This window comes from Equus quagga, chromosome 14, assembly GCF_021613505.1.
Source record: "Equus quagga isolate Etosha38 chromosome 14, UCLA_HA_Equagga_1.0, whole genome shotgun sequence".
Taxonomy (NCBI): Eukaryota; Metazoa; Chordata; class Mammalia; order Perissodactyla; family Equidae; genus Equus; species Equus quagga.
Genome location: NC_060280.1, coordinates 27,901,507 through 27,922,299, shown reverse-complemented (window position 1 = coordinate 27,922,299; position 20,793 = coordinate 27,901,507). Strand labels below are relative to the sequence as shown.

Sequence of the window (20,793 nt, the reverse complement as noted above, 5' to 3'; positions counted from 1 at the left end):
GTGTGTGTGAGGAAGATTGGCCCTGAGCTAACATCTGTTGCCAGTCTTCCTCCTTTCTTCTTTTTTCTCCCCAAAGCCCCAGTACCTAGTTGTGTATCCTAGTTGTAAGTCCTTCTAGTTCTTCTGTGTGGGAAGCCACCACAGCATGGCTTGATGAACGGTGTGTAGGTCTGCACCCAGGACCCAAACTGGTGAACCCTGGACTGAACCCAGATGTTGAATTTTAGCAAATCCTTTTTTTATCTTCTATGGAGATTGTCAGAAGATATTTTTGCTTTGCTCTCTTGTTATGGTGAATTATAATAGATAGATTTCCTAATATTGATGATGTTGATTTTGAGTAATTATTATCTTGGATTTTTGGTTGGTTTTCTTTCTTTAGAAAAAGAAATTACTTAGGAGACATGTAATTGTTTAATAACAACTAAAAATTACACTGAGAATTTTAAAATTAGGTGATACACGTGTTCAGAGTAAAAGAGTTAGTTCCAGTTTTCTTACAGACTTCACTTGGATGTCCTTATTTCAAAATTAGTTACATCTGAACTTAAAAGGACACTAAACAAATAGCTTAAATATTTATGTTTATCTTTTATAAAATATTAAAAATACCACTTTCTTCATAATATAGGTAAGTTTTCGACTTTTTAATGGTGAAAGTATAAGCTAGTTCATTTTAATTAGTTTCTTTTGCCTGAATGTTTACAGTGGGTAGGGAGATAACATATGTGCTAGCACTAGTCATAATAATTTCTAAGTCCAGTTTTAGTAAAACAACTTGTAAAAAATGTATCTGCATATGTTTATGAGTGTGCGTTTATTTATTAAAAATAAGGACTTTATTTTTTTAAAACGTAATACATATTTCTACTAAAACATCAGGAAATAGAGAATGCAAAAGAAGAAGTTGCAAGCCTGCAATCCCGTGATCCAGAGAAAACTTATGTTACTATTTTGGTATATTTATATATAAAATATAGTACAAATGCATATATACAATGTGTGTGTGTATATATATGCATATATAATATATAGTTTGTGTGTTTTCTCTTAAGGATAATAAATTAATTGTATTTTAAAGGACTACATTAAATGCTTAATGCATAATGTGCAGTACCCCATATGGAAAAGGGTCTTGCTCAACTTCTTTTTCCTTTTTTTCCCATTTTTTTATTGTGGTAAGATACACATAGCATAAAATTTACTATGCTAACCATTTTTAACTGTGCAGTTCAGTGGTACTAAGTACATTCACATTGTTGTGCAGCCATCACCACCATCCATCCCCAGAATCTTTCCGTCTTGCAAAACTGAACCTCTGTACCTGTTAGATAATAACTCCTCTGATCTCTTCCTCCGCCCCTGGCAACTGCCATTCTTCTTTCTGTCTGTATGATTTTGACAGCTCTTAAGTACCTCCTATAAATAGAATCCTACAGTATTTGTCTTTTTGTGACTGACTTATTTCACTCAGCATAGTGTCTTCAAGGTTTATCCATGCTGTGGCATATGTCAGAATTTCCTTCCTTTTAAAGGCTAAATAATAGTTATTCACTCGAAACAAATGTAGTAAGATCTCAAATAGTTGTATTTCTTATATAAGGAATGAATAGTCATATTGATAAATTTAAATAATTGTTAAAGTGTGAGATTTGGCCTATTGCCTTTTTTTTTCTACCAGCTCTTTTCTTTATATTTTCACTTTTTGCTCTGATATCTGTGCCTTAATGAAGTGCTTTTAAAAGCACACATACCTGGCACATAGCAGAAAAGTCTTTAATCTCAGACTGTTGAAAGTAAATTGTCAGTATTATCATATTTCATTGACTCTGCCTTTGCCTATGGTTTGTAAGGTACACTGTTGTTTCATGTACTATTAAGATAGAAGAAAATACTGCCAATCATCATCGAAAGCTGAATCCCAGTATGTGTTAAAATGTGAAAAGCGTTTATATTAGAATCTGTGAAATATAACACATGTCTAGAAAGGGTGCTCCCATCATACCACAGCATGTGGTGGCCTTGTACTTTGTTTTGTAACTCTTGTAAAAGACTGGAACGAAGGAAATGATTTGACTGTTTTTCATGTTGAGAAGCTGATCAAAATTTGATTTTTCACCTTGTTTTCTGTAATTCCCTCTATGTTGGTGGTTAAGTTCAGTAAACATTTTTAGTGCCTGCTATTTACTAGCCATTCTTATATCAGAGACTAACATTTATGTAGCTTTTACTGTGTGTTAGACATTATTTTGAGCACTGTATGTATTTTAATTAACTAAATTTTACACTATCCCTGTTGGGTGGGTACTGTTAGTATCTTCATTTAACCAAGGAGGAAAGTGAGGCACAGAGAAGTCTAGTGACTTGACAAAGGTTATACAGTTAGTAAGTGGTAGAGCGAGGATTTGAATGGAGGTTGTCTCCAGAGTCTATGATGTTAGCAGTATCCTAGGCACAGAAGATGAATGAAATATTGTCTCTTCCCTCAATACAGCTTACCAGGCAGTATTTGAGGGTGTATTGATAAATTTACATGAAATTATTGTTATACTTTTGGTAATGAACTTTTGTTTGTGTTTTTAGGACGTTCAGTCAGAAGAAGGCTGCTATTGAAAGAGAGTATGCACAGGTAAGCTCGGAAATGGAGGACTCCATCCTGGGTGTATGTCTTCTTTGGCTTATGGGCGTATGTGATTATCGGAGAGGAGCCTGGTGTCCCTGCATCCTCCTTTTCTTCTTATTTCTGCCTCTGTCACTTTGATCCCCCTTTTGCTCCATTTGAATCTTCTGATGAGGAGCTAAGTTGCACCTTATTACAAAGAAGGTTTTGAACCTTCAGGGAAAAGATAATATTTACAATATTTTAAAAGTATTTGCAAGTATAAATAATAAAGAATGTATTTTACAAGTATAGGTATTAATTCTCCCTTATATATCCCATTCTTTGCAGTTTTATGAAAGGTTAATTGTTGTTTTTGTTCAGTCAGGCATTTATTTCTCATTAGGTCTCTGTTGATAGAGAATGGTGTGCTCTCAGTGGATGGTGTAGTGCTATTTCTAGGGAAATTTAAGCATTTCTTTCTTTTATTTTAATTAGAATCATATTTGCTCCCAGACAGCTAAATGTGCCAGGAAGAAATTATGTTGATATGTCATTTTATGGGTATGTAAGATTTAAAACGACCCTTCCTGGTACAAAAACAGTTTAACGTAATTTGGAAATTTTGGCCCTTGTAAGCAATTACTTTCTTTGTGGAGTAGAATTCTAAAATTGATCCCTCCCCCCCAAAAATTATAAGGGTAGTATTTGTAACAAAATTTAAGAATACAGAAGAGCATTAGAAGTTATGTTTAATACCCAGGAAATGCTGAAAATGTTAACCACTATTGCTGCTATTGTTATATTTATTATAAAAAATGAAATTGGGGTGTGATTTTTTTTTTGTCGTTTGTCAGGTTTTGATTTTAGTTTTATTCCACTTTTGTTGTAGTTACCCAAGTAGCTGTCTGTCTTTATTTTATTTGATAGAATTAGAAGAGAATTATCTGTTCCTTGAAAGCTAGAAAGACTCATTCATTCATTCATTGAGTCATTAGTTAGAGTGCTTATTATATATCAGGTACTTTACATAATGAATAGCATCAGTTCTAATATTAGTCTTGAACCTTTATTCTATACATATATAATAAATGTTAGTAATGATAGCTAACATTTATTGAATGTTTATATTGTTCCAGGCACTTTGCTGATTATTTTCCATATGTTATCTGGTTTAATCCCCTCAATAAACCTGTGAAATGGCGACAGTTATTATACCCTTTACAGATATGTTTCCATGCAGTACCTTAACTACACTGTTTCCATTGGGATCTACGTATATGTTCTACTTTTAAAATTTAATACAAAATACTAATTTTTGTATGATATATTCTTCTGTTACATGATTTAAAGGTTTAATAATCAAATAGGGTAAGTTCATGACTAAAACTGTAAAATAGTACATTAAATTGTATGAAAAGTAGCAGTCCCCTGCCCCAATTCCAGTCTCCTTTCTCAGAAAAAAGATTAAAAGTGGATGTCTATTTTGGTTCTCCTGGTGATAATTTCCATATCTTTAAATAATGTGTTTATAACAGATTCTTGATTTATCAACTCTAGACACTGTGTGATTACTTCTTATAATAAATGAGAAATTACCTTTCTAAGCCATTCTTTTCCAGCCTACTCTTTCTAGTATAATTTGGCACTATTTTAATGCCTTTGTTATTTTTCTAACTCTAAATGATATCTTTAAACTTCTATCTCTTATTCAGTTAAATACATACATATATTTATGTTTTATATGTATAGATATATGTATGTATGTCTATATATGTATGTACACAGTACAGTGGAATTATGTTTTACGGAGCAGTCAAATTTACTTTTGAAAAATTTATTTAAATGTCTTTCAAGTAGGTTATATCTGGTTTTGTCTATATAATAATGTATGTAAACTGTATAAGGTACCTGATAATGTATGTTTCAAAATCTCATAGAATAATCATATTCAGAAATCTAAATGTTCCAGTGTCTCTTCTTGGATCACTTGAGCACATTTTTGGAGAGCCAGTTTGCAAACTCTCTTATTTATCATATTTGCCTTTTAGATTGATTTTTCTCAGTTCTTCTTACTCTTCAATATTTTCCCCAATTGATTTTTCAATTTGTTTCTAAAGAATGTAGACAAAGCTATCTCTATGCTCTTCTTTGGTTGCCAAACAGTGTTTTTACTTCTCGACAATAGTAGAAAAACCCCTAAAATAATTGACATGTTCTTTCTATGGATTTGCCAGTGTGTTGTGATTAATTTCAGGTTTGTTATTGCATTCCCTGTCTGAGGACATACCCCCATTGGTGATAGGGTGTGGTCAGAGAGAACAGCTGTGCTGTTTAAACTATTTCCTTTTTGTTTCTTTCTCTGGCTCAGTGTAGAGTTGAAGTTTTGGGATGTAGATTTTTAAATTGAAATATAACATATATGCAGTAAGATGGACAAATCTTGAGTATAGAGTTTGATAATTTTTGTGGAGTGAACACAGTCATATAACTACACCCAGATTAAGATTTAGCCTATTACCAGGGCCCCAGATGCATTCATTACTCATACCTTCTAGTGGTAACCAGTGTAATGACTTTTATCAGAATAGTTGTTACCTTTGGATTTCTGACTGTTTTTGAACTTAAATTAAATGGCATCATGTAGGATGTACTCTTCTGTGTCTGATTTCTTCATTCAGCATTAAGTTTTTGAGCTTCCTATATGTCGTGGCTTGTAGGAGTGGTTCATTCTTTTTCATTATGATGTAGTATCCACTGAATTATATATCACAATTTGCTTTTCCTGTTTACTGATTATTAAAATTTTAGTTGTTTCCAGTTTTGGATGATTTTGACTAATACTTCTAAGCAGAAGTTTTATGAATGTGTTTTGATGGACATATGGATACATTTCTGTTAGGATCTAGGAGTAAAATTGCTGAGTCTTTGAGTATGTGTGTGTGTTCTACTTCAGTAGATGCACCGGTTTCCCACAGTGTGCCAGTGTGCACTCTCAGCAGCAGTGTGCGAGAGTTCCAGTTGCTGCACGTCTTTGCCAACACTTGGTATCTCTAAAATGAGTGATATTTTGATGAAAGTATTATAGTACCTCATTTTCTTTTTAATAAGCTGTTAAAAAATTGAAGTATAGCATGTATACAGAAAAGTGAGCAGATTCTAAGTGTACAGTTCTGTGAAATTTCAAAGTGAACACACTGAGATAACTAGTACCAAGGTCAAGAAACAGAACATTCACACCACCCTGGAAATCCCTCTTGTTCCCTCGCTTTACCACCCTCACTCTCACACAAGTATCCACTATACTGACTTTTTTTTCAATAACCTTATCGAGATATAATTGACTCACAGTAAACTGCACAACTTACAAATTGATAAGATTTGACATATGTATATACCTGTGAAACTCTCATCACAATGAAGATAGTGAACATGTCTGTAACCTCCAAAAGTTTCCTCGTGTCCCATTATAATCCCTCCCTTCCACTCACCCCTGCTTGATTCACTTTTCCCTATCATCCTCAGGCGACCACTAATCTACTGTCTATCATTGTAGATTAGTTTGCATTTTTTAGAATTTTAATTTAATTCTCTATGATTGGAATCATACAGTGTGTACTCTGTCTTCATTCATTTAGCATAATTGTTTTGCAATATATGTTGTTGTATGTATCAGTAGTTCATTTCTTTTTATTGCTGAATAGTAGTCCATTGTATGGATATACCACTATTTATTTATCCATTCATCTGTTGATGAACGTTCGTTTCTATTTTTTGATATTATAAATAAAGCTGCTATAAACATTTGTGTGTGTACAGATGGTTTCATTTCTCCTAGGTAAGTACATAGGAGTAGAATGACTGCGTCATTTTTAACTTAAGTAACTGCCAGACTTTCTAAGAGGTGTACATTTTCCATTCCTACCAGGAGGATTTGAGCGTTCCAGTTGCTCTGCATCCTCTCCAACACTGGCTATGATTAGTTTTTTCAATTTTAGATAGTGTAAAAGGTTATAGTCGTATTCATTTTGGTTTTATTTTGTATTTACCTAATAGCTAATGATGTTAAGCATTATTTTTCATGTTAATTTGCTCTCTGTATATATTCTTTGGTGAAGAGTTTGTTCAAATCTTTTGCTGATTTTAAAAATTGAGTGGTTTGTTTTCTTATTTATTTTTAATTTTTTAAAAATTTTTCCTTCTTCTTCCCAAAGCCCCCCAGTACATAGTTGTATATTTTTAGTTGTGGGTCCTTCTAGTTGTGGCATGGCCTGATGAGTGGTGCCATGTTCACGCCCAGGATCTGAACTGGTGAAACCCTGGGCCGCTGATGCGGAGTGTGCAAGCTTAACCACTTGGCCACGGGGCCAGCCTGTGTTAGTTTTTAAAACTTTTTATTATGAAACGTTTTTAAGCATGTATGAAAGTAGAAGGAATTAGAATGAGGAATTCTTGTTAGCCATTACCCAGCTTCAACTATTACCAGTATGTTACCAAACTTGTTTCATTTATAGCTCACCATTTGCTATCCCTTGCTTGTTACTTTTTAAAAATACTTTTGTGAGGCATAATTTACATATTATTAAAAATTCATCCATTTTTAGTGTATAATTAAATGATTTTTAGTAAATTTATAGAGTTATGCAACCATCAGCACAGTCCAGGTTTAGAACATTTCCAGTGACTCCCAATGAGTTTCCTGTACCTGTTTGTGGTCAATCTCTGTTGCCTGAGGTAACCACCAGCTTTTTTGTTGTTGTTTATTTTATTTTTTTTATTGTGGTAACATCGGTTTATAAAATTATATAAATTTCAGGTGTATATCATTATATTATGATTTCTGTGTAGACTACATCATGCTCACCACCCAAAGACTAATTACAATCCATCACCACACATATGTGCGTTATCACCCCTTTGGCCCTGCTCCATCCCACCTTGCCCTCTGGTAACCACCACTCCAATCGCTGTCTCTATATGATTGGTTTTTTCTTTTCTTTTTTTTAAGTGGGGAAGATTGGCCCTGAGCTAACATCTGTTGCCAATCTTCCTCCTTTTGCTTGAGTAAGATTGTTGCTGAGCTAACATCCGTGCCAGTCTTCCTATATTTTATGTGGGATGACGCCACAGCATGGCTTGATGAGCTGTGCTGGGTCTGCACCCAGGATCTGAACCTGTGAATCCCAGGCTGCTGAAACAAAGTAGGTGAACTTAACCACCATGCACCGGGCCAGCCCCTCTATGTGATTGTTTGTTGTTGTTTTTCTTCTGCTTATGAGGGAGATTGTACGATATTTGACTAACTTCTTTTGACTTATTTTGCTTAGCATAATACCATCAGGGTCCATCCATGTTGTCACAAATGGATGGATTTCATTATTTCTTATGGCTGAGTAGTATTCCATTGTGTATATATACGACATCTTCTTTGTCCATTCGTTCCCTTGATGAACACCTGCGTTGCTTCCAAGTCTTGCTATTGTAAATAATGCTGTGCTGAACACAGGGGTGCATGTATCTTTATGTATTCATGTTTTCCTGTTATTTGGATAAATAACTAGCAGTGGAATAGCTGGATCATATGGTAGATCTGTTCTTAATCTTTTGAGGAATCTCCATGCCATTTTCCATAGTGGCTGCACCAGTTTGCACTCCCACCAGCAGTGTATGGGGTTCTTTTCTCTCCCCATCTTCTCCAACACTTGTTATTTCCTGATTTGTTAATTATAGCCATTCTGACGGGAGTGAGGTGAGATCTCATTGTAGTTTTGATTTACATTTCCCTGATAGTTAATGATGTTGAACATATTTTTGTGTGCCTCTTGGCCATCTGTGTATCTTCTTTGGAGAAATGTCTGTTCAGATCTTTTGCCCATTTTTTAAATTAGGTTCTTAGTTTTTTTTGTTGTTGAGATGTATGAGTTCTTTATATATTTTGGATATTAACCCCTTGTCAGATATATGGTTTGCAAGTATCTTCTCGCACTTGTTAGGTTGTTTTTTCATTTTGTCAATGGTTTCCTTTGCTGTGCAGAAGCTTTTTAGTTTGATCTAGTTCCATTTATTTACTTTTTCTATTGTTTCCCTTGCCCAGTCAGACTTGGTGCTTGAAAATATGCTGCTAAGACCAAAGCATATTAAGTTGAAAAGTGTACTGCCTATGTTTTCTTCTTGAAGTTTCGTGGTTTCAAGTCTTACATTCAAGTCTTTAATCCATTTTGAGTTAATTTTTGTGTGTGATGTAAGATAATGGTCTACTTTCATTCTTTTGCATGTGGCTGTCCAGTTTTCCCAACACCATTTATTTATTTATTTTTGCTAAGGAAGATTCTTCCTGAACTAACATCTCTTGCCAATCCTCCTGTTTTTGCTTGAGGAAGATTAGCCGTGAGCTAACATTTGTGCCAATCTTCCTCTATTTTTTGTACGTGGGACACCTCCGCAGCATGGTTGATGAGTGGAGTAGGTCTGTGCCCAGGATCTGAACCTGTGAACCCAGACCGCTGAAGTGGAGCATGTGTGACTTTAACCACTCAGCCACGGGGTGGGGCCCCCAACACCATTTATTGAAGAGACTTTCCTTTCTCCATTGTGTGTTCTTGGCTCCTTTGTTGAAAATTAGCTGTCCCTAGATGTGTGGGTTTATTTCTGTTCTCTTGATTCTGTTCCATTGATCTGTGTGTCTGTTTTTGTGCCAGTACCATGCTGTTTTGGTTACTATAGCTTTGTAGTATATTTTGAATATACTACAAATATATTTGTATATATTTGTATAAATACAATTTTTTTTCCAGCTTTATTGTATAAAGCTGGAGTGTGATACCTCCAGCTTTGTTCTTTTTCCTCAGGATTCCTTTGGCTATTTGGGATCTTTTGTTGTTCCATATAAATTTTAGGATTCTTCTTTTTGTTTCTGTGAAAAATGTTGTTGGAACTTTGATAGGGATTGCATTGAATCTGTAGATTGCTTTAGGAAGTGTGGACATTTTAACTATGTTAATTCTTCCAATCCAAGAGCACGGAGTATCTTTCCATTTCTTTGTGTCGTCTTCAATTTCTTTCAACAATGTTTTATAGTTTTCAGTGGTTAAGTTTATTCCTAGGTATTTTATTCAACCATCAACTTTATGTCTCTATAAATTACCTTCTCTGTACATGTCATAAGACATACTCTTGTAGTATATAGTCTTTTCTGGCTTCTTTTACTTAGCAAATGGTTTTGAAGTTCGTACATGTTTTATCATATATCGGTAGTTCATTGCTTTTAATTGGTGAGTAGTATTTCATAATGCGGATGTATACTACATTTTGTTTACTCATTCACTCATTGATAACTACTTGGATTGTTTCCATTTTCAGCTATTATGTCTAATGCTGCTGTGGACATTCACATACTAGTCTTTATTTGCACATAAGTTTTCATAATTCTTGGGTATGTACCCAGGAGTAGAATTGTCAGGTCGTTTGGTAAGTTTATGTTTAACTTTTTAGGAAATGGACAAACTGTTTTCCAAACTGGCTGTACAGTTTTTCATCTTCAATAACAATGTATGAAGGTTCCCGTTCTTCCACGTCCTGGCCAATGCTTATTCTTGTCTGTCTTTCTAATTATAGCTATTATCGTGGCTATAATCATGATGAATAGTGCCACTGTGAACATTCTTGTATATGTCTTTTGGTGACGATGAGTGTGGTCTGTTGAGTGTATACCCAAAGAGTGGATTTGATGTGTCATAGGGTATGTGTTATTCAGCTTTGGAAGATATCATGAAATGGTTTTCTAAAGTGATTATTCCAAGTTACACTCCTCCCAGCAGTGAATGAGAGTTATAGTTGCTTTAAAACCTTGGTTTTATCTGGTTTTCATTTTAGCTTTCTGGTCAGTATATAGTGGTAACGAATTATTGATTTGATTAGCATTTTCCTGATGACTAATGAAGTTGGACTTATCATATGTTGATGGGGCATTTGGATATCTTCTGTGGGATACTTGTTAGAGTCTCTTGTTAGCCTTTTTCTTATTGATTTATTGTGTTTCTTTGCATGTTCTAGATTTGAATCCTTTGCCAGATGTATATATTACAGATATTTCTTCAGTCTCATGCAGAAATGTCATGTTTTGTGGCTTGCTTTTTTATCTAGTAATAGTTTCGTTTGATGAAAACAAGTTTTTAATTTTAATGAAAGCTAATTTATTTTCTTTTATAGTCAGTGTTTTTTATGTCCTATTCAAGAATTCATTGCTACCCTAAGGCCTGCCTATGGTGTTATGTAATGTTCTGGAATTTTTTTTTTTTTTAAAGATTGGCCCTGAGCTAACATCTGTTGCCAATCTTCCTCCTTTTTTTTGTCCTTCTCCCCAAAGCCCCCCAGTACATAGTTGTATATTCTAATTGTAGCTCCTTCTACTTCTGCTGTGTGGGATGCCACCTCAGCATGGCCTGAGGAGTGGTGCTAGGTCCGCCCCTGGGCTCTGAACCGGTGAAACCCTGGGCCACTGAAGTGGAGCATACAAACCCAAGCACTTGGCCATGGGGCTGGCCCCTGGAATTTTTATTTTTTAATCTTTCACATTTAGCTCTGTGGCCTATTTGAAGTAAACTTTTGTGTATGGTGTGGGATTGGGGTCAGGATTTCATTTTCTATATGGAAATCCAGTTGAGGCCACACCATATGTTGAAAAGTCTACCCCCTACCCCTACCTCTGTATTGAAGTGATACTTTGTGGTAAATTAGGTAACGGTATATGGTCAAGTCTATTTATGGACTTTATTCTAGTCCACTAATGTATTTTTTGAAATCTTTTTGCCAATATTACATTGTTTTCATTATTGTAACTTTGTAATAAATCCTGATATCTGGAGTATAAGAGCCTTCACTAATCTTGGCCATTTATATTTTTATATACATTTTAGAATCAGTTTGTTTATTTCCCGAACATGCTGGCTGGCATTTTGATTAAGATTGCTTTGAATCTTTAGGTCAATTTGGGGAGAATTGACATCTTAATATTGAGTCTTCTAAACCATGAACAAAGCTATTTATTTAGTTCTTCTTCAACTTTTCTCAGGGTTCCCACTATTTTAAATACACCATCTCGTTCATGGAAACCTCCATTTTGTTGGAGACCTCTTTTCTTGAGCCTGTAGCCTCTTGTTTCAACCTGACTTTTCTCTGTGATTGCTGTATTGCTCTTATTTGAATATGTTTCTCTTTCTTTCTTGTGTTGGATTCATCAGTTCTTGGGTCTTATTTTTCTTCTTGATTAGTTTACTCCGTTTTTTGTGTGTGCGAACTATTTCATGCAGTAATTTCCTAAGAAGCTTTTATATTTGTATTTATTATTTCACTGTGATTTCATAAAATTTTATGAAGAACAGGCTTTGAGCACACAGAATACTAGAAGTCCCTGATATGATTTTAAAGAGCTGCATAGTTTCCTTCATATGGATATTACAAAAGTGAAAGATATTTTTTGTAGAAGATTTTGGAAATCACATAGAATGAAAAAAGTCATCTGTCCCACCCCCCATCTTATAGAGTTTGCGATTATTAATTAATGTTCTATAATATAACTTTACAGTTTTTTCTATGAATACATATACAATTTCAATATATTGAGTGGTTTTATTTAAAATTCATAAATATATTGTTTTGTTCACTGTATCCTTTCTTTAGTTACAATATTTTATGAACATCTTTCCTTCTATATCATCACTGAAATAACTGCATATTACAATTTGGGATAATTATGTTTTGTTTTATTTGGTATACCATTTATTTAACTAGTATTTTATTGGTATTTAAGTTGTTTCTAGTTTTACTTTTTTTACTATAAGCAATGTTATACTGAACTGTTTTGTATTCATCTCTGATTATTTCCTTGTACCAGTTCCTATAAGTGAAATTTCTGGGTCAGAAAATATGTACGTTTTCAAGGCTTTAGTAGTATTACTGAATGCACTGTAAAAAATAGTTATTTATGTTCCCAGCAGCAGTATATGAGAGTGTCTGTTTCCTGAGTTATTGCTGCTGTTAGATGGTATTACTTAAAACATTTTTGGGCTTAATTTTTTTAGGAGAAATTTGCTATTTTGTTTTATTTTTAAAAAATTCTATTTAAACTGTGTGTAACACTGTGCTTTCTTTATCACTTGCTTGCGTTTATGAAAGAACTCTTTCAGAATTAATTAGAAGTGATATTTTAAAATTCACCTATCTCTTGGCTATATTTAAAAAAGGAAATAAAAGTGTAATAAGTGGTATGGTATTTCTAAAATGTTTTCATATTTTGACTGACTTCTCTGAATAAGTTTTAGAATCAGAGCCATTAATTTCCTTGTTTTCCACACTATACAGTGGTCCCTTGGTATCAGGCGATTAATTCTAGGACCCCATCCCCCACACTTTGATACTAAAATTAACGGATGCTCAAGTCCCTTACAAAAATCGGCATAGTATTTGCAAATAACCTACACTCATCCTCCCGTATACTTGACATTGTCTCTAGATTAGTTGTAATATCTAATACAATGTAAATAGTTGTTATACTGTATTGTTTAGGGAATAAAGACAAGAACAAAAGTCTGTACATGTTCAGTACAGGCGCAACCATCTTAGGCCTTTTGATCGGGATTGGTTGAATCCTCAGAGGCAGAACCTGTGGAGGGTCGAATGTGTCGCCTCTGTACCACTTAGTGTATTAGTAACGCAGCATTTTTCTTCCCCAAGCCCTGAGCTAACATCTGTGCCAGTCTCCCTCTATTTTGTATTTGGGTTGCCTCCACTAATGAGTGGTGTAGGTCCACACCCGGGATCCTAACCTGCAAACCCAAGCAACTGAAGCAGAGTGTGCCAAACTTAACCATTACACCAGGGCACTAGCCCACAGCATTTCTTAACAGAGTATCCCAGTATTGCCTCCAGGAATTTTTACTCTTTACTGATACCACTTTCCAAGTTTTCATGCAGGAAGTTTCTTGACTTTAGCAGACAGCATCAGTGGAAGATTTTCAGACAACAGTCAAATGGTCCTTAAATGTTTGTTGTTGGGAATGTCTAGGAGTTGCAGTTGTCTCCTTAAGCAAAAAGAACAACTACCAAATTCTCATATATGCTGAAGTGACTTCTCTGACCTTTTTTTTTGACTTTGACTTTGTGACCTCTTTTTACTTGGCTTCTCTGAACTTTGTTTTTTTCCTTCATTTTTGAAAGAAGAATGATGACCACTTTTTCCTCTCTTCTTCTCAGGCTAGTTCTGGAGACCACATGTACTAATGAGTATGAAAATGCTTCCCAATCTATGTGTACACACATAAAATGGTCTTTACTGTGTTAGATAGTTTTCCTTATTTCTGTAAATTGTTGTAACCTAGCTTTGTTAGATAATGGATTTCTCTAGTAGAAAGAGAGTGATGAATTAAATTTGGGGACCTATGCATGTATTATTAGAAATTCTAAGTCCCATTTCTCTGGGAAAAAGTATGAGGTAAGGTAATGGTAATTGACCTTCTTGCCTTTGGGAAAGCACTGTAAAAACTCTCCCAGTACGAGAACATTTGCTGTTTCATTAGGATAACTACTTAACCTTTTTATTGTGCCAGATCTTTTAAGCCATCTCTTTAAGTCTTTTAAAATACAGCTTTAACTCAAATTTTATAATAGAAATCCATACAACAGGATTAACTTTATGCAAATTTTATTTATAATACAGGTTATCTAAAATGTATCTATAACTAGAATCAAGAACAGTTACTACTTTGAGCCATAAGAGATTTACAAAATGAAATTTCCGTTGTGTTAACTAGCTTTGGGTTTTGTAATTTTTTAGTGAATTGAATTGAAATATAAAGAAACATTTTGACCTAATGACCTTTTTGAGGAAACATATGAAGAAACATAATGACCTAATGACATTTTTCCTCTAACTTTTTATTTGGAAAAACTTCAAATCTGCAGAAATATTTAAAGAATAATATACTGAAGAATGGTATTAATTTCCTCTGTATTAGCCAATTATTAACATTTTGCCACATTTACATATGTAGCTACACATATTGTTTCTAAGCTAGACTTTTTGAAAGTAAGCTGGATCCATCATGATACTTCTCTTCTACATACTTCACTTTGCATCTTCTCAGAACACTTTCCAGAATAACTATAATGTCATTATCACACTCAGATAATAAAAATAATTCTATAATATCATCTATTATGTAGAGGATATGATTTATACTCAGACTTCCTCATTTATTCCCCAAATATCTTTTATAGCTGTTTCTCCAAGATCCAGTAAGGTTTATACATTGCATTTAACAGATATGTCTCGTGATTTTATTTAGACTATTTTCTTTACCTTTATTTTTCCATGACATTGACTTTTTGAAAAATTGTAGAATTATGGAATACTTTGTAGTTGGAATTCTTTTGGGTTTTTTCGTCATGATTAGATCTAGGTTAAATATTAGTAAAAATACTACATAGATGATGTTGGCCTAATGAGATTTTATAGTTTGTTTTGGCGAATTTGGTAGATTAGAACACAACATCAGTGATGTTGCCAATTTTCAAGCCTGATTGAATTTATAACAATGATAGTAGATTCCAGTCATTTCTCAATTTCCAAAATTGTCTCAAACCATTTCTGTATTTTTTGCTATATCACGTTTTTCTGCTGCTCTAAAAAAATAAAGTTTTGGGACCAGTGCCATGGCCGAGTGGTTAAGTTCACATGCTCCGCTTCGGCGGCCCAGAGTTTCACCAGTTCAGATCCCAGGCGTGGACATGGCACCTCTCGTCGGGCCATGCTGAGGTGGCGTCCCACATAGCACAACCAGAGGCACTCACAACTAGAATATACAACTATGTACTGGGGGTACTTTGAGGAGAAGAAGAAAACAAAAGAAAAAGAAAAAGAATGAAGTTTTATTACTTTAAAGTATTTAGAAGGCATAACTGGAGGAAAATCAAACATCTGAGAATTTGTTTTAATTTTAAATTATACATTTCAGTTTAAGCCATTAAATTTTTTTGAATGTAGAAGTCTGTATACTCTTAACTGTTACATTTACACACATTTTAAAATCATCTGAAAATTAGAGCACTTGTCATTGTTTCAAGAATTTCCTTTAGAGAGGCTGCTGCTTGTTAAATTGAAAGTATGTGAATCATCTTTGTTACCAACTGTCTAATGACACTAATATAAGCTTCCTTTTCGGAAAGTTCCATAGTTTTGGCTATTATTTGTCATTTGTACATCATCAAAATAGTTAAGACTATTTAAATTCTCCAAAAAGAAATGAAACTGCAATTTATATGAATGAACTACTTTGAACTTTTTATTTCCTCTGTCAATTTTAGCAGTCTTAAAATGGTCTTTAAAAATAAGGTGGTTGTGTTTTGGTTCCTTCTTAATATTTTTGTCTGGTAGTTCGTCTCTGTTGGGAGCTCGGTCTTATGAATGTTTATATTTCCTTAGTTAGACCATAGATGAATAAGAATCTATGCTCTGGAAGGATTTACTACATTTAATTTTTTATAAAATACTATTTTAAAATTAGAAGTTTATTTTAAGATATACCAGTTTTTGTGTGTTGAGAAAATATTTGTTGAGCACTCTTCTAGGTACTGTGGATATGGCACTGTTCAAAAAAGAGAAAAAAAAAAAAGTCCTAGCATTTATGGAGCTTACATTTTATGGTTGTATGTTGTCTTCCAATTAAATATATTAACTTTTTTCTCTTCAGAGCCACTGATATGGCATTGTAGTCAATTGGAAAAGAATGACTTTTGTGGAATTATTACTGGTGGTGTGTGTTGTCATCCTTTATAGAAAGGATTGATTGGCCAGAAAGATTGAGTATCATTTGTGAGATTTAGATAGCATACAGATGACCCATCCCAGTTGAAAAGTGTCATAAAGGACAATAATTCAAGTGGGATTGATCAGATGACAGCAGTTTGAAAAATAATATCTTAAGCACATGCAAAGGAAACTTGTAATACGTTTTTAGTGGAATGTTAGAAGAAAGAAAGAAAATAATATCACAGAACCTTATTTACACTTGAAGGGATTTGAGCCCTGAACTTTTTCAAATTGCTTGGTACTTTCAACTTCCTAAAAGAGTGTTAATATTTTATTTTTAAGCGTGGTGTGTAAAATTCACTTTGTAATTCCCCAGAAATAACAGATGTGTTGCATATCTATTTTTATAAACAAAACAAATGAATCTCTGAAAACACAGAAGCCATGTAAGAGTCGTGAAACGTTAAGTATGAGGGTAAAATCAAGTCTGGCTCTTGACTGCAGTTAGCTAACCACTGAAGTGTTGATGAAATCATTTGCAATACTCAAACTGAAATTGCTAAAGGCAGGTTCTGTGTATTAATATACTTCCTGTAGTCTTTGGCAGAATGCTGCTAGTGAAGGGAGGATACAAAAGGTTACTGTGGCTGGAGAGAAAGAGCAGGAAAAGGTTGTGGACTTTAAGGGCGGCTCCTTGCCTAGGGACAAACACGGAGAAAACATAGACGCCGTGTCAAATAGCCTGTGCTATCCCACTGTTGCAGCTAAAGTTTTTGCTATTTTTATTCTTTTAAGAAATAAATTTATGAAGAGTTGGGCGTACTACCCAAGAAGTTAGTGTTATGTGTACTTGGTGAGATTCTTTTTTTGGTAAATTTCATCAGCATAGAAGTTTAAAATGTAACTTAGTTTAGGGGCCAGCCCCATGGCCAAGTGGTTAAACCGGCTTGCATCTGGGGCATGGACCCACTCCACTCATCAGCCATGCTGTGGAGCCATCCCACTTGCAAAGTAGAGGAAGACTGGCATAGATGTTAACTCTAGGGCTAGTCTTCCTCAGGCAAAAAAAACGAAAGAGGAACAGATCCTGGCAATGGCTGTTAGCTAAGGCCAATCTTCCTCACCAAACAAACAAAAAAATAATTTAAGAAATGTAACTTAACTGTATGCAGTTATTAGCTTTCTGGCCGTTGCTATTAAAGAAGTATGGGTAAAATTATTTGAAATGGTGGATTCTGTACTTGGAGCTTTCCTTTCTGCCAGTCCCATCCTATAGAACAATAACTATCGTGAGAGAAAGTTGAGGGTTATTTTCAGTGTTCATGTTGATACTTATTTTTAAAGGTTATTTTACTTTATTTTTGAGTTCCTTAGCTTGCAACAATGATTGAAAATATCTTTGGGGAGAAGAGCAGACTAATTTTTTTCTCAAAATATCTTATATAGTTTGATCTTTAAAGTTAAAAAAAATTAAAAACGATTCAAAGAAAAAATGGTGGATACAAGTAAATAATAGTGTTCTTGGGCACTTAGATTTGCTAGTAAGTTTGTCTTGTCATGGCTGTTCTGTAGCACACATCTTAAAAAGAATGAGTGAAAATCATTGCTTTTGCTGCTCCCATTCTTTTCCTCCCCAAATCCTTCGTTTGTATTAATGAACTTAGTGTTAGGCAAGGATAAAACAGGGACTAGATAGAGGGGAGAGTTCAGACGAGAGCTATGGAGTTTGAACCTTTTTCTGTGATAACATGCCCCCCTCCAACCCCCCACCTCCTTTTTCACAGGACATACTGGTTTTCACATGTCTTCACTCATTTGTTCTTTGCCTGGTCATACTAGTTGAGTTTGGCTCCCCCTGCTCCAACCACTGATCAAAAACCATGATTTTTTTTTTTAATACGTCCTCTATCTCAACCTCTCTATGTAACTTTCAGTTTATGTTATGGACTCTTAACTTTCTCTATGTTATAGGTTAAACAGCATATATTGAGATATTTTGTGTTAGGCACTGTTCTAAGCACTTTACATGCATTAACTCATTTGTATTTCCCCAGTAACCCTTTGGGGGTAATTACTATTATTCTCATTTTACAGATGTGCAAGTGAAGTAAAGTAACTTGCTCAGAGTCTTCTGTCCTCTGCTCCCTCCACTCCCTTCACTTTAAATAATCTAGTTCTGGGCACATTTTGAAAGAGACATTGGCAAACTAAAGTGCATCCAGAAGGAGATGACCAAGGATAGTAGTGCGCTTGGGAATCATGCTATTTGGGAAAATGGTTGAAGAGACTGCAAATGTTCAGCAGCCTGCAGTATAGATTTTGTGTGCATGTATGTGGATTGAATCTGACTAATTTCGTGTAACTCTGAAGTGCAGAACTAGAAACAAGGAGTAGAAAGATCACGATGACAAAAGGTGTTCTCTAGTTAGAACAGATCCAGAATGGAAGGGGTTGTGTCTTCAAGAAGTGTTGAAGTAAAGTAATTGGTAGACTTTTTGTTTAATATTCCTCACTTCTTGTAGTATTGTAGGACAAATAAAACATTTGGGAAGGCTTTTTCTGTCTCATGGGTGCCAGTTTGCAACCTCTGATTTAATTGTTCTAGGTTTTATTTCTGAATCAAACTGAATTCTGAGTTTTTGGACTACATTATTTTCGCTCCCAGCAGAACCGCTTTCACTGAGGTAATGTTTAGACATCAGAGAGTCACTGTTCACTTAATAATTTGTTCAATCTCAATCTTTTAAGAATTCAACGACATTTATCAAGCACATGCTTCATGACTGGCGTGAGCTAGGTGCTGGGGATGTGAAGAGGCTGAATGATATGAGTTTGTGTGTTCAGAAGGTTGGGATATATGTTGGTTAGTGCCAGAAAGTTACCAAGTAATACAAGGAGTGGTGTGATCATGAAGCTGAGGAACAGGCAGGAGCTGTGTCATATAAGAGCCTTATAAGAAATAGCCTGATGAAATGGACTACATTTATTGTAGGGATATTATTGTTGATATTGCCTCCCACATCATTAACAGACCATTCATTATATGAAAGTTTGGAATATTTTGTTTAGTTCTAATAGTATTTTTGTGGAATCTTTAGAATTTTTTACATATAAGATCATATCATTTGCAAACAGAGATAATTTTATTTCTTCCTTTCCAGTTTGGATGCCTTTTATTTACTTTTCTGGACTAATTGGTCTAGCTAGAACCTCTAGTACCATGGTGAATAGAAGTGGTAGAAGCAGGCATCTTTGCCTTGTTCCTGATCATTGAGGAAAAGACCTTTCACCATTGAGTATGGTGTTCACTGTGGAGTTTTCCTATATGGCTGTTACTACGTGGAGGTGTATTATTCCTTCTATTCCTAGTTTGTTGAATGTTTTATGAAAGGATGTTGGATTTTGTCAAACACTTTTTCTGCATCAATTGAGATGATCATGTGCTTTTTTCCCCCTCATTTTGTCTTGATGTGGCATATTACATTGATTGATTTTTGTTTGTTGAACCATCATTGCATTCCAGGAATAAATCCTACTTTGTCATGATTGTAGTCCTTTTAATGTGCTGCTAAATTCTGTTTAGTAGAATTTGTTTGAGGATTTTTGCATCAGTGTTCTTAAGGAATATTGGTCTGTAGTTTTCTTTCTTGTGGTGTCTTTGTCTGGCGTTGGTGTCAGGGTGATGCTGGCCTCATAGAATGAATTAGGAAGTGTTGCCTCCTCTTCAATTTTTTGGAAAAGTTTGAGAAAGATTGGTATTACAGTCATGCACCACATTAACAATGTCTTGATCAACGATGGACCACATATGTAATGGTGGTCCCATAACATTGGTACTATATACCCTAGTTGTGTAGTAGGCTATACCATCTAGGCTTGTTTAAGTACACTCGGTGATGTTTGCACAATGATGAAATCGCCTAATGATGCACTTCCCAGAATGTATCACTGTCGTTAAACAACATATGGCTATAGTTCCTCTTTAAATGTTTGGTAGAATTCACCAATGAAGCCATCAGGTCCAGGGCTTTTCTTTGTTGGGAGAGTTTTGGTTGCTAATTCAGTCTCCTTACTGTTAAAGGTCTATTCAGACTTTCTGTTTCTTTGTGATTTAGTCTTGGTAGATTTTGTGATTCTAGAAATTTGTTTATTTCATTTAGGTTATCCAATTTGTTGACATACAGTTGTTCATAGTACTCTCTTATAATCTTTTTTCTTTCTGTAGAACTGGTACTAAGGTCCCCACTTTCATTCTGATTTTGCTAATTAGAGTCTTCTCTCTTTTTTTCTTAGTCTTTCTAGCTTAAGTTTTGTCAATTCTGTTGATCTTTTTAAGAAGCAACATTTGGTTTCTTTGATTCTCTCTTCTTTTTATATATCTTTGCTCTAA

The 20,793-nt window shown here is 34.6% G+C and overlaps 1 protein-coding gene across 2 annotated transcripts in view; it reads left to right on the top strand.

Annotated features, from left to right (window-relative positions):
- The window catches only part of FCHSD2 (FCH and double SH3 domains 2), a 259,676-nt gene that overhangs the window by 44,977 nt on the left and 193,906 nt on the right, over positions 1 to 20,793 (top strand). For both annotated transcript variants that reach the window (XM_046685615.1, XM_046685616.1), the window contains one exon: positions 2,584 to 2,629. In XM_046685615.1, coding sequence (XP_046541571.1) covers positions 2,584 to 2,629 — 46 coding nt within the window. The remainder of the gene's footprint in view (positions 1 to 2,583; positions 2,630 to 20,793) is intronic.